Below are 15,077 nucleotides of genomic sequence, written 5' to 3'. Positions count from 1 at the left end.
GCCTGCACAGCGCCCTGGGTACTGGTGCCCACCAGCAGCGAGTTCGCTGGGGAGCGATTGTCCTTGGGCGTGTACGTGTTGCGGGTTGGGGGAAGGAGTGACGGGTGGGCTTGATAGGGGGTGGGGAGAGATCTGGAGCTGGAAGAGTCTAAGGTTTGGAGGAGGAGTTTACACATTAGACCCGAGCCGCCCAGAGGAAAGAGACAAGAAAGGCCTTTCTGTCTAGAAAAGAAAATCTTAAATAAAAAGAATAAAAAAGAAGAGCAAAAAAGGAACATTTTAAGAAAAAGAACAAATAAGACAAGTTGGAGATATTAACATGTAAAATGTAGCGAAAAGTAGAATATTTCGTTTTTTCCTGGATCTCTAAAAGGGAAATCAAGGGGGAGACTGAAGTAGACTACTCGTTTGGAAGTTGCTGGTGTTTTTCTTTAAGATGATCTAGGAGAAATGACCCCTTTTCCCCACCAGCCCCCCAAACCTAGTCTGAGGGGCACTGGGGAGCAGGCCGGCGAGTCGCTGCGGGCCGGGCGCGGGGGCGGGCGGCGCGGCGCGCAAGGGGTTAAGGCGCTGAGCGCGGAGCCATCTGGCCGGGTTGGCTGGTTATAACCGCGCAGATTATGTTCACGGGACTCAGAGTTGAAGGCTCCTCTCCCTACCGAGCAGCTCCGCGCGCGGCCCCGCGAGAGAGCCCGGCGCAACTACTTTCCTCCCTTTTTTTTTCTTTCTCCTCTTTTTCCCCCTGCTGGGTAGTGGCGGCGGCGGGGTGGGGGAGACTTTGAATGACCGAGCTTGCGTCCACCTTTCTCTTCATGTCGACGTCCCTGGAAACAGTCACACGGATGCCATGGTTACTTCTGCCACGGTAAGGAGAGGTGGCCACGTTGGGCGGGCAGGTTCGGGACTGGGGGGCCTAGTGGGGTTTTTACCTATGGAGTAGCGGGGGTGCCTCAACTCCGCACCCCGCCCCACCCCCATCATGCTGCTTTCACTCACTTTTCCCGGCTCGTGCCTTCCCCGAAGTTTGCGCTGGAATCAGTCTGGGCCGAGGCGCAACCACACACACACACGCACACATACACGCACACACACACACACACACACGCGCACACACACACACACACACACACACGCGGACACTCCTCCCCACCTACTCTCGCTCGTCCTTCGGCTGCGAGAAACCACCCAATATCTGGGAAAGTGATCAGGTTTAAGGGACCTGGATTGGAAACGGGGGGGTGAGGCAGAGGCGCGGGGAAATGGGGACGACGGAAGGGTAGGGACTGGATTCAGCAAACCGCCAACCCCCCGCTCCCCAACACCTCCTTCAGAGAAGGCTCCCCGCACATACTGTAACAAAAGGGGGTGGCAGACAGACCCCGGGCAGGAAAAAGGCGAGGTGTCGCCGCCACTCACCGGCACGCGCCCTGCTCCCGGCTCCCAGACGCTCGGAGTTCTCCGCACGCCTCCCCCTGCCGCGGTCCGGGAGTGGGCTGGGGGAAGGGACCCGGAGCTCGGACCTGGAAGGTCGCGTCCTAGTGTGGGAAGTGGAGACTCCTCGCCCGGCGCGGCGTACCTGCTCTGGAGGCACCCCGCCTCCGTCGAAAGCTTTTCTCCGAAACGACCCCACACCCCGGGCAGGTCTTGGTCAGCGCCCACCCTGCGCCTACCCTGCGCCTACCCCACCCTGGGTCTCTGCGCAGATGTTGGAGCTCTGCGCGCGGCCCGAGCACCTGGGACCCCGCCGGGGAACGGCGGACACGGGGGCCGGGCTGTCCCTAGGGAATTCCTTGCAGTATCTCCAAGCCAGCTCTAGGAATTTGAGGCGGAGGTGTGGGAAGTCTGAGAGACGCGGGGACCAGCGTAGCTAGGTCGGAGTTAAAAGGATCTACAACGGTCTAACTCGCTGCATTGCCCCATAACTCTACGCATACTTCTAATGAAATTTGGGACGCTTTGGAGTTGAAAGTCTGGGAAAAGAGGGACTGTGGTGGGGGAGGGGACTCTGCTAGTTGCTTTCTAGTGCGAGTGGGTGCTCGGCGAGGAGGCACTGCTTCTTTGAGGGAGTTTGGCTGCCTCGTTCCTCATTTGCGCTTCAAATGCACGGAACTGAGACCCTGCGCGGACTCTCATTGGATCCGTGGCTCGAGGCAATTCCAGGTGGAGGAAACACGGAACCAGACCGCCTCGTCTCGACCTCTGGCGGCAGGCGACAGGTTCAGAGTCTGAGCGGAGGCAGCTGCCTAGACACTGAGCGGGAGCGCCGGGCTCAGAGCTGGAGAGCTCGGAGACTGCGCGCCCGCGGACTTGTTTATGTGTGTGAAGAGCAGGAGGCGGGAGCTGCAGTGGGCGGAGGTGCGGGCCGGGGGGGTGGGGGGCGCTAAAAGGGAGTGGGTATCACTCCTGGAGTCTGATGTTTGCAACTCAGCCGATTACAGACCTGCTTTTTAATAAAAACATACCCTCTTCCACCCTGCAGAACAGAGCAAGAAAATCATCCAAGCCCTCTGCCCTGACTTCAGGGTGGGAGACAGTTGTAACGTAGAGGGAACTTTTCCGCTGGTGCTGTTTTCGTCGCTCTCAGAACTCCTCCAGCAGACGCAGCCTGCCCCCTCCTGCCCCCAATTCCTTCCTGACATGTTACACAAAGAAAGTTGGGCGGTAGAATTCAGGGGATAAAATCCAGCAGCCTCTGCCCTGGGCTCAAACACTCAGCCCTGGGGATGGGAGTGGGGGGAGAGGAAAAGAAGGCGAGCTCTGAACAGTGTTGGAGGGAGACTGGGGAGCGGGGTGGGGGGCGGTGCAGTAGGGAGTGGTGAGGACTGCATTGTGGCTGGCGGTGGAGGATTTGGTTCCGTGTAAATGGGTCTGCTTTCCTTTGGGGGTTGAATCAGGACCCTTGGGTGCTCTGTTCTGTAAGTCTCTGCATAAGGGTGTGGATGGAGGGGTGGCCAGAGAGCAGGAGCTCCACCCTGCCCTGTCTGCCGTGGAGGCGTTTCTGAGGAGACTGTGATGCACATATGTGTGACTAGCAGGAGATGAGAGCATGTGGGAACATAGGTGTAGCTAATGAGAAATCTGTGCCGCGAAGGGTGTCAGCGCAGGAGAAGAGGTACAGTGTGTTGAAGACAGATGGCTTGTGCATGCCTGCACAGACACACGGAGTGGGTGTGGTGTGGGAGGGCGGCTGGGCCATGTGTGGCAGTGAAAGGTGGAGAGTCTGGAAGGTTAGGTGGCTGAGGATTACCAAAGGGATGTGCGTGGGGCAAGGAAAGATTATCTGAGGGGAGCAGAGTGTGAATTTTATGAGTGTGCAGTCGGAAGTTTAGTTGGGATGGCATTGGGTATGTAGGGGATAGCAAAGTGTGGACTAAAACACTCATTGTGGAAAGACTTGTCAGGGAAGGATGCTGGCTTGATTTTTGCCTTCTCTCCCTCCCCAGCTCCCCAGAGTGGAGGAAATTGGAGAAGTCTTAGAATAAGGGATGTACATTTAAGAGGAGAAGTCTTGTGTGTTGGCATTGGGTGGGGATAACGGGGATGTGTGCAAAAGATTGGAGTAAGTAGAGAAATATATTTTACATGCCTACTGGCAGAGACGCATGCTGTATTATGTTATATAATGGATTTCCTATTTAATAGAGGAATTCGCTGTCATCAATTAATATTGATTATCTATTAAAATTTATGGAATGACTACTGGATGCTCAGCCCATTGCTGGGTGCTGGGCCATGGCACAGCGCCCTGGAAAAATTCCTTGTTGAGGCTCAGCTGACTGCTGTGATTTTACCAGGAGGAATGAAGCGAACTCAGTGCTAGTTGAGGTTTCTTCAAGAACTATAATTCAGTTTCTAGAGATGTTTATGGATCTTGGGGGCCAAAGGGAAGCTGACTTGAAATATATCTGTGGTTTTGTAAAAAGAGGGCCTAAAGATAGGGATGATGTATAGTTTTGTGTGTTGGGGAGGGGACCGAAGCATGTTACTGTTTCTGGGAACTGGGGTGGGTGGTGTGCAGCAGTCCAGGTCAGAATGCAGGTCCTGACACATTTGGAAAGTGGGTTTCTGAGACTATATAGTGCCTAGTTACTAGCAGGAACAAGACTTGATACGTGTAGCTGAAGATGAGAGAAGTGTGTGTGCACATGCGCACACACAAGCACACTATGGCGCTGGAGTTAAGTAACCAGGAGAAAGCTAGCTAGGAGAATAGGAGAGGTGTACATTCTGGCTTTGTGAGGGCGTGGGTGTATGTTCTTGCAGAAATTTGTGTGTCCGGGGCAGGATGAAAATTGTCTTGGATGCTCAGATGTGCATCATAATTAAAAAAGCTATAGATGAAAGAAGGGCTGTAGGCTTCGGTAGCCTTTGGGAAATGAGGGGAACGTGAACTTGGTTGGGTTCACACCCTGACAGAGCTAGCGATGCAAGTGGATCAGAGCAGGGAGAGGGATGTGCTTCGGCTGCACATACTTGCTTGTCTGGGCCAGGTGACAGGGAACTTCATTTATTAGGTTCTAATCGTGTGAGGGCATATGCTTGGGGAGGCCTTTATTTGACTCATTACATTTTTGAATCCATGAAATTACAGCTGTGCCATTTTGAGTTTTGACCTTACTTTTAGGGGAAATTCATCTATGAAAGAGAGATATGATATAAGGTCAGAAGATCTGGTGGCAGATATTTCTGAGGTTGGTGTGGAGGCAGAAGACTCCCTAATGAGAATGCTTTGATTCTAGTCCCACTCTGCCACTTCAAAGCAGTGTGACTTTGGGAATTTTTTTTTTTAATCTCTCCGATCCTCCCTTTCATTTCTCCTTTTGTAAAATGGCAATGTCTGCGATGCCTCAGTGAAGAGGAAAATTCACACTGCTTTTCCCCCCAATCAAAGCTTGGTGTGTTTAGTACGAAGCTTTTCACAGAGATGAAGCCTAATCGAATACAGGCGCTAGAATGTATGTGAACCATTGTAAAAATAGGATCTGTACCTCTTCCCTCTGATAGTACAAATTGGTAAAATAGTCTTAGTGCCTTCTGCATGTGTACTGCTCATCCACCGCGTAAATAGAACTTTCTATAACTACCTCAGTTTACTCATTCATAAAATGGAGGCAGCCAAACCTAGATTATAGTTGATGGAAATCTGTATTCATAAAAGGTTTTCGAACTATTCACAAGAAAGGTAGTCCAAAATCAATGTTATTAATTATAAGAGACAGACATCGTCCTATTCTTTAACATGAGCTATGTAGACCACGACTTCAAAACGAATGAGACTTTGAGAACACAGAAAATAGTAATTGTCCTTAGCATATTTGAATAAAAGAGGAACAAAGTCCGCCACGTCAGGTTACTATCACGGTCTTTTTCTCTAACCTGTGGGTCCTTAGCCGGCAAGAGCCTTTAGGTGTGTGAAATGGACATACACCCAGTACAACCACTTTCCGCAGAGATGAAAATGGAGGCACAGAGGGGCAAGGAAACCCACCGAAGCATCTGAGTCCTCCCAGAAGTCAGCACATGCTGTCAACTCCTGGCTCAGAGTCAGGCTCCCATCCTCGAATTCAGTGGCCATAAATAGTCAGGAGCTAAGCTATTTCCGTGAGGCACTAAACCAATTCTGTTGCTTTTCTTGGCGAGATTGGGCCAATTAAGTTGATTGGAAGAGGTCACTGCTGATGGGTCTCACATTCCCCAGGCGGGACAGGCTAGCAGAGTTTAATTACATAACATTTCCCATCTCTGCAAGTCCACTCCCAGATGTATCAGATGTTCAGGCCTCTCCTCTTCCCCTCCATTCAGGACGACTAATTGAGCAGGCGGCTTCTGCTCCAGGCTTCCCTAGACCTTTTCCTGAGCAGTTAGTCCCACCCCAACAGGAGGGAATGTAAATCCACATGTTGGCTGATGTGAGAGAGGGGAGTCAGGCAGACACAGAAGATCTTTAAAACCCACCACCCCGCTTTAAGACCTCACCAGCTGCTCTTTTACTCTTTAATGAGGCAGGCAGTTTCTGGCGGCGGGTTGAACTAATGACCGTTGCTAGGGTTTTAGGTTTAGTTTTATTTAAAATTGAGTTTGTTGGAGAAGGACCAAATCTTCTACTGGAGACAAGCCTAAGCCCCGTGTGGTGTTGCTGATAAGGTCTGTGGATGTACTTGTGCGTGGACAGAACGAGAGGAGAGCACAGGCTGTGTGTGCATGCTGGGGCCCATGTGAGCACAGTAGCGGCCCTGGGTGATCAGGAGGCATTGGTAGAGCTTATGGGTGGCAGGTATATGAGCACCTGGCTCACATTGGACTGTCATTGTATTGCTTCTCGCAAAAGGGCCAGATTGTGGAAAAGTGGGGAGCGACTTCTTTCAGATCATTTGTATATGGGGATGGAGGATGTGTGAGCTTTTAAGAAGGATGAGGCCAGAGTAGATAATTCCTCACTCTTGCCTGGACAGATTTCTATTAAGGTCAAGGCTGGACAAAGGAAGCCTTTCAAAGGACTCAAAAACCTGTGAAAGCAATGTAGATGACCTAAGATCTTTAAAGTATTTTTCGGTGATGGTGGTGGTAGTAGTTTCCCATAACTCAGCTTTTCATTCTACCTAGAAATACCAAGGGGCTAGAGAGTGCATGCACCCCTGGGTGGTCTGAATACATTGGCTGTTACTGGGAACCACCAGAGGCTGTCTGTGTCCCTGAGCATCCTCACAGGACAAACCTCTGAACATAACAGTGGTTTAGCTGGAGAAGAACAGATTTTGAAGTGAAATTGGGTGGGATCTGTTGTGGTTGCTCACTTTTTAGCATTATCTGCAGAGAAGACATTTGTTGAGCCCCAAATCCTTTATGGATTTGTTCAGTCAGGGATTTTTGAGGATTAAGGTTCTTGCTCATTCAAGGGCAGAGCTGTAGGAGTAAATGACAGATTACTGATCATAAAGATCCCAGACCAAGGTGACCTTAAGCAGCATAGGGCAGCAGAAAGCCTGATGACTTGGAGGTTGGGGACCAAACTTGAGACTGCGCTCTGTCACTAATTAGCTGTTGTGTGACCCTGGATATTCTCTCCAGGCCTTGATTTACCCATCTGTAAATGAAGAGCTTAAATTAGAAGATCTCAAGGTCCTAGTCTATCTCTGCCATCCTAGGATTCTGCAGTAGCCCCATCCTCCTGCCCAGTCAGTGCTAGTATGTCTTGCATGAAGCACATCTTGGCACGCCCTAAATGAGCTCCCGTTTTTTATCTTTGGGAAATGGCTGAGTCAAAGGCAGAAAGGCACGCAAAGAATTTGCCATAGTGTTTTGTTTTGGCCAAGAATGCTTATGGAGTTGGCTTAGCCTGCACAGTGTGTGCAGAGCTGAAAGGGGTTGGGTTTGGCTTCCTGGTAGGCCTGATGCTAATTAATCAGCCAGCTTTCACATGAATACCTTTTAGTGTCAGTGTTTCTGACTAAGATAAGTACCCACCTTTAAGATGATTGATGATGATTGATGATGATGATGATGATAGTTAGTATTTGAGTACTTAGTGGATGCCAAGCATGATTACAAATATTGCATGACGTTACCCCAAGGCCCCAGATAATTTTATTTACAGATGAAGAGACTGAGGTTACATGAGGTTAAAGGATATGATTACAGTTATACAACTAGATGGCGTGGTGGTTTTCTATCGTGAAGCCTGTCGCCATCCCCAGTCCATCAACTGCCAGTTAGATTCTGTTTCTTTGCATTCTGTGGTGTCATCCAGATGAGAAATTGTTTGATAGTCGTCTGCAAAATCTGTCACCCCACAGGGTAACCTGCTTCACTGGAAGGTTCATTTTCACTTGTAAGACAAATGTTGACGTTTTCTAGCCACCTGCTGGCAAGCATGTGTCAGATCTGTCTTAGCTCCCATTGGGCACCTCCTCCCTCTTTACTTCCCATTCTATTGACAGGGAATCTGCCCATCCAGAATGGAGGTATTGATTTAAGCCACAGTTGCCTTCTTGTAACTTCTGTAAGATTGGAGCTGGACATCTGTTTTGATCCACATGCCTACGAGAGGTGGTAGGTCCCAGCATTCTTGAGTCCTGTGAGGACTGTTGTACAAAATCAAAGTAAAAGAGAATCTGAATGGAGAACCTGAGGGCTTTTCAGAATCTGGAAAGTGGCTTTTCTTGATAGGCTAGGGAATGCCCTCCCTTTATACAGGGGCCAATGTGAATGTAGATATTTTTCAGTGAGAGGTACGGGGCAGAGGTGCTGCTAAGGACTGGGTTCCCCCTGGCTCAGTTTGATGAAGAGCAGATCAGTTGTGTAGTCCTCCAGCCCTGGCACTTGTCTGATGCCTGCCCTTCTCTCGGCTGTACCAGAGATGGGGAAGCCAGAGGGGTGCTTGGGGTGCACGTCGCTGTCTGTGAAGTGTGTGACTAAAGGTTCTTGTTCTTTCTCCTTCCACTGATTTCCCCATCACCATTACCACACACTCATCTTCAAGGCAATTAATGAGAATGATGGTGTTCTGTTGCTTCAAGGTATGGCAATGTGCAAATAAATGTACATCACTAACCTAATGCTGGTGAGGTTGTAGGTGCTTCCATAATAAAACAAAAGTTGTTTTGTTTAAAACAACTTTTCACATGTAAGGTGATAGGTGATGCATTTCTTCTTTATAAAATGACATAGCCCTTTTATTACTTTTTTTTTTTTTTAATGATAGCCAGGTCCTTGCAACTTACTGCCCTCCTCCACAATTTAAGCCTCTGACATTTAAAAATATCTTCTCCCTCTGGTTCCAAATGATCCCTTAGGGAATATGTTTCAAGTTCTCAGTCTGGGATTATTTCCAACCTGTGTCTAGGGGACCTACTCCTGATGGTTCGTAGGGCATATCCCTAGCTTCCACTGGGTTCAAGAGGAAAATGCAACTGAGAAATCACCTGATTCCCAGCAAGTGGTTTGGAAGGAGCCCAGCTCCCCTGACATCCAGCTTGCTACCTTGCACAACTTGCCACACTTCTCTTTGCAAAGGACTCAAACTAGCTTTGTGACCTGGAGCAACTCACTCTCCCTCCATGGGCCTCTGTTTCTTCTTCTGGAAAAGGAGGGGCTTGGATTCACTAGAAAGTCAAACAGACCCTGCCAGTTATGACAGCCCACATATTTTGTGATCCTGCTGGTCCCTAAGCCTCACTGTGGCCCAGGCCTAGGATTTCCAGGTATCCTTGCTGGTTTGGAGGATTTACATGCAGAAATGTGGAGGGGCGGAGGAGGAGATTAAGTTATGTGGTGCCAGATAAGTTATTGAACATATGGATGAGTGCATGTTTGTAACGTGCTGAAGAAGCAAGCTTGCCAGATTTGTGGCAGATCTTGGATTGGAAGTTGAGAGCATAGGGAGAGGTTTATGTGGGCTAAAATTGTGGGTAGCTGAATTCAGTAAGCTAAGTCAGAAAGATCCCAAACTACAGGCAAGGAGACCAGAGTCCACCCCTAACTCTACCAGAGGCTGACTGTTCATTTGGGGGCGTCTCCGAATCACAGCAGGTTTCACTTTCCTCATGTGTTAAGTAAGAGTTAAGGGCTCCTGACTTTGGCGATCCATGAAGCCTTTCCTGCCTCATCATTTATTGTGGGAATTGGAGATTAGTAGAAAAACCCGGGTGGATGGCTCCATGCAGGGATATGGTTTAAACGTAGAGGGAAATGTCCTTTGCAAAATGACACAAGTGGCAAGAATATACATCTGTTCCTGAATTTGAGACGGCTTTGGAGGACATGTTCTGTGTGTGCATCGTGTTTAGAGTGGGCTCCCCTTTGTCTACACCAAGGGTATGGGCATCATCGTTCACATCTTTGCTTCACCATTACCTTCTCTGGGAAGCCCCTCTGTACTCCCCAGAAAGGCTGGGCTCCTTCCCCAGCTTCCCCGTGTTATGCCACTTAGCAGTGGGAGTTTTATTTGCATTTCTATCTTCTCACTAGAATATGAGCTCTGTGAAGAAGGGAGTCTGGTCTTTCTACCTTTGTGCCCCGCAATACCGTAAATGGTGCCACTGAAATGTGCTGGATGAATGAATGCATGACAGGTCATAGCGAGTCCAGACTGTGCTGGGGTAAGAGTCTGGGCTCAGAGAGGTAAGGCGCTTGCCAAGAGTCCAGAGCCATTTTCTCCGTGTCTCCCTTTAGTCTCTGCCAGGCCTGGGTCTGAGGTCATGAATCACATTGCCCGATCACCCAGAAAGGCTGTTCTTTCTCTCTTTAGAGATCCCTCTCCCCCATGTCTTAGTCTGCTTAGCTCTTCTGCAAATATGGGCTTTTGGTCACAGGGAAATTGGGTGTCATTGCACATGAATCAGGGCAATTTATGTTTAGGCACTTGGAAAGAACATGTTTGAAGAGTATTCAGTAAGCATCCTGTTGGTAGCTGCTAAGTCTCAGGCCCTGTGCTGGATGTTGGAGAAGATGCAAGGTGAATGCTGAGGCTCTGAGGGTCTGTCTAGGAGCTAGAAGACTGGGTAGATTACATCATTATGCCTCGGGGAGGGGCAGTGCAAACATGGAAGGTCAAGTGCAGGGGTCCCAGTCGGAATGTTGTTATTTTAGTGCGAATGATGATGGAGAATCCTCTTGGTTAAGAGCAAGCTGAAGAGTCTGTGAACAGTCTTTACTTTGGCAAGACAGCAGTTTACTCATCCCTTAGTTCCCAATGCCAGACCAAGGCTCTAAGCATCTCAGAGCCCATCGTGATGTGTGCCCTTGGTTTTTCGTGGGGAAAATTTGAGGGAGGCTCATGTTGTACAGGTGTTGGGGCTTGGATGAGTAGGTGTGTGTGCTCACAGGTATGCTTTTCAGAAGTATCCTGCTCATGGCTGCAGTCCGCACGCATAGACAGGTGTGTCTGCCTGTGGCACTTAAGCTCTCACTGCTTCTCCCTGCTGCCTCAATGCATGGCGTATTGTCTCTGTGTCTCTGTGACCACTTCTGACACAGGGACAGACTGCCATCTACTGTCCACTTCTGTCCTCTGAGTCCCTCCTGCTTAGTGAGCTTCTTGGCATTTTTTTCACATCCTGTTTTTTAATTGGTGCAGATACCAGAAGAAATAGAATAGACATCAGGTCCTTATTTAGTAATTTCTTTGGAATTTAGAAGAGAGCCTTTAGAAAACATAACACATCTGTTAGATGTTTTTCTTATTTGCTTAACGAACGTGTTATTTTTAAGGAGCCCTCCTGTCTTTCCTGGTTCTTCTGAAACACTGTGCTAAGTACTGTGTGGAATACCGAGAGGCGAAAGGCAAGGCCCTACCTTCATGAGCCTTGCACTCTAGTTTCGGGTTCAGGACAGACTTGCGGACACATAGACAATAGGGTGGGGCAGGACATGTTTGGTAAATGGCACATGAGTGGCAGGGACCACAGAAGCTCCGGGAGTTTTGGAGGAAGGAGGCTGGGGTGATTGGGAAAGACAGGTGTGGGCAGCTTGACTGGGTCTGATTTTAGCAACCCCAGGGTTAGGTGAGAGCTTCCTGAGAGAGCTGCGTGACGTCATGGGGCAGGCTCTGCACTGGGAGTTTTGGGACCTCGCAAGCCTGAGGTTCACTCTCTGCCACCCTGTGACCTGGGGCAGCAGGTCTTGTTGTGTGAGGGTCCTCCCATCCCTGACCCTGCAGTGGGTACCACACTTGCATGTGGTGGAAGGTGGCCCATGGTTTCCAGCTTTTTAAGGAACAGTAGAGCCAGAGTTCTACTTGGATCCCATGCAGGAAGGGTCACCTCAAAGCGTGGTCCTGTTCTGACAACTCCACACACAGTGATAGAGATAGACTGTCCCCAAAAGAATCGCAGATGCTATACAAATACAAGGTAAGGGGTCTGGCGGCTTCAGGAGGGGTCTGCCATGCTACGTCTCTCCATATCTCACTTGGACCTTCCTTCCAAATATATATATCCGGATCGTTTTGAGTCAAAGATAGCTCCCCAAAAAGAAATTGCAGTAGTATCCTAGTATTGGTCACAGCTCTTGTAAGATTCCTCCACGTTAGAATTCGTTTTACCATTGCTTTTATGGAGTTTTGTTTTTTTTAAATATCTGAGACTTTTTGATGGTTGTGGATTAAAATGAGGAAAACAATGTTTTCATAGCTCATACTTTTTTTCTCTTTCCCTTTCTTAGTATTTAAGTGATCACCAAGGAAATCTTCAATGTGTTTGTTCCATGTTCTTGTCTTTTTGTGTGTGCGCGCGTGTGTGCGTGTGTGTGTGTGTGAGAGAGAGAGAGAGAGGGAGAAAGGGAGAGAGATTGGGAGAACAAGAGAGAAAGATGTTTTAGATTGTGGTCTTTAGCAAGTTTAGGAAATCAAGTTGAGTTTGGGTTGGGTTACTGGTAGAGACCTCAGCTTGTCACTATCATCCTTTGACATTTCCCTTTTACTTTTTGGCTCTGGTATGAATCTGGAATATATGTTTTCAGCACCCCTTCAGTGTTTACATTTCCTTTTGGGATTGCTGTATAAAATTATCTGTCTGCCTCAAGTCTCCTGAATTCTTTAAGTGACCACTTGACAGAGGCACAGTCAAGGATAGAACCATTAGAAAAGGTTTGATTTTTGGCTAAGAGAGGAAAAAAATGTTAGGGGGGTTAGAGAAGGGTTCCCGTGTTTTTCCATGTGCTATCCTGTGGCACAGTGGTGCCTGTGACCCTTGTCCGAAGAGACACAGTGGGCAGGGGCAGGATAGAGAGCGAAAGGGAGATTCTTTTAAGAGGAACGAGTGTGGAGGGAGGTCATCAGTTCTGAGTGATGTACATGGCGCCAAACAACCCTAGGAAATACAAAATCTCTGGGAGGTTTTCCGATGGCCTGTGATGTGATTTGTAGTCATCAGTGAAAGTAGGAGGAGATGGAGAAAAGAATGTTCCAGGTGAGGAAGCAGGTGGAAAGAGACCCTAAGGCGAGAAAAACAGGAGCCAACAGACCTGAAAGAAGTCCAGGTAGGTGGTGCACAGAGACCTTTGTGGGGTGATATTTATGGTGAGGTAGGTAGTAAGCAGGAACCAAAGGAGGCTTGCTCTTTACCCCATGGGTCTTGGAGTTGGCTTTGGGGAGGGCACAATAAGGCTTCTGTTTTAAAAAGGAGCCCTTTGGCTGCAGTGTGGAAGATGGTACTTAATAAATAGTTGTTCGATGGAAAAATGACTATTGGTTGGATTGATGGAAGAATGAATGAGTGAACAAATGAATGAAATGTAGAAGGGGAGAATCAAGCCCGATTTTATCTCTGGTTACTCCCACCAGGGTCCTGGGGAGATTAAACTAGCTGGAAGGAAGGGGGCGTTGATATTGATTGTTAGCTCTAGGTGCAGGGGAACAGGGACTAAAATAGTAACTGTTACTCCTAAGAGTTTAGGGCGGTAGGTGATGGAGGGCTCTCCCAACCTTTTTCCTTCTCTTCTGCATACCCAATCTAATTTGATTTAATTCAGGAGCGAAAAAGAAGGGGGCTTTTGGAGTTGCACTCCGGAAAATCTGAAACTGTGATGGCGACTTGCTCCAGAGGGGTGGCTTGCATTTCAGACTTTTTCGTATGCTCACATGGAATATGCACAGAGGCTAAGATTTTGGGGGCATCTGAGGGGAACCCAGATTCCTGGACATCGGAGGCACCTGTAGATGATTCCTATAAATATGTGTGTGTGTGCACACACATGCACATGTGTGAGTTTCAAAGTCTCCAGAAAATTACCAAATTCTACAGAACTTCTTTTACCAGTAGTGGATCTATATAGACAATTACTTGCAAGGTCATAATGCTTAGCCTATATAAGGAGAATGTGTGACAGTGACCCAGACAGACACCTGACATGCCATCCAACAATGTGAGATGTGGGAACATAAGAATTACCATTGGTAAAGCCAAAGGGAGTCGAAGACAACCTCTAGTGTCATCTCAAAGGTCTTTTCTCAACAAAGACTCTCCCATGTTCTGACTGTTCTGACTGTTCTGATCTCACCTTGCACTTTGAGATCTTTTAACTTTTGCCAATTAAAGTTGAACGTCTACAGTTGGGAGAGAGGAGCTGTATTTCTTGAAGTTCATGTGAGTCCAACATACAGCCAGGGTTGACAACCACTAGCTTACGGTATGACTGCTGCGCTCTGTCCCTGCCCTCTGCAGCTTTGCCATGGCATCTGCCCCATACTCACCCCAGGTGTGCTTGTGGGAACTTCCCACTTAGTTAAGGGTGTTTGGTCCATGGGAGCCAATCTCTCCTACACCCTACTCATCTAGCATTTGCCTCAGAAACTGGAGACCAGGAGGATAGATCACAGGTGCTCAGTAGATTCTGAAGTGTCCCCACCCCCCACTCCCGCCCCGCAATCTACTGGAAGGGAAACAGGGGAGAGAGGAACATAGAACAGCATTCCCAGGGCATTAATGCTGTGCAGATACCTTTGGATATGTCATCTCATTAGCTCCCCGCAAAGCCCTCAGAGGCAGGTATTATTCCAGGCCATAGGGCATGGTTCCCACAATCCATTCAGAATGCAGAATGGCCTGCGGTTTCTGGATGCTCATTTTCCCTGCTCTGGTTCTCCCCCGGAATATGCATACCAGTCAGAGCCCCTCCTCTAGACTTAGCTATGGTCTAGGGCTGCTGCTGTCTGGCACCAATGGCTTAATGGGAAAGTGAGCACCTCTCGCCCCTCTCGGTTCTGTGGGATCAGCCCAAGCACCAGTCTTGGGACAGTGCTTCCAGAGGCCCAACCTGAAGACCTGCTCTCACCAACAGACCCCCAGGTTGAGAAAGCAGATGTTCTCTTCCTCTCCGTTTTCCTCTTGGAAGTCGGGGCTTGCGGGAGGATTGGGGAGTGAAAGGTCAGAGAAGGAAGCTAAAATTCAAGGCCTGAAAAAATAATAAGGTCCGAAAAGGTTATATTTCCAACCACGTATTCTCAAATTGTAAAGTGGATCATGTGGAATCATTGTAATCCCTGGGTTTCTCATTTACAAAAAAGATATTACTGTGTATGCTGTCAGGCAGGCTGGGGCCGGATGTCTCACATCCATCGCTAAGTGTGTGCGTCTGTAAAC

At 48.6% G+C, this 15,077-nt stretch overlaps 1 protein-coding gene across 1 annotated transcript in view; it reads left to right on the top strand.

Moving 5' to 3' along the window:
- Positions 1–636: 636 nt before the first annotated feature.
- The window catches only part of NTF3 (neurotrophin 3), a 74,639-nt gene continuing 60,198 nt past the window's right edge, over positions 637–15,077 (top strand). Inside the window, exon 1 of the mRNA XM_011365895.1 lies at positions 637–865. Within this exon, the coding sequence (XP_011364197.1) occupies positions 848–865 (18 nt within the window). The 5' untranslated portion in view covers positions 637–847. The remainder of the gene's footprint in view (positions 866–15,077) is intronic.

Source organism: Pteropus vampyrus, unplaced genomic scaffold (genome assembly GCF_000151845.1).
Source record: "Pteropus vampyrus isolate Shadow unplaced genomic scaffold, Pvam_2.0 Scaffold116, whole genome shotgun sequence".
Lineage (NCBI taxonomy): Eukaryota > Metazoa > Chordata > Mammalia > Chiroptera > Pteropodidae > Pteropus > Pteropus vampyrus.
Note: the sequence above shows the minus strand (reverse complement) of the source record. Positions and strands in the feature narration are given on the sequence as shown.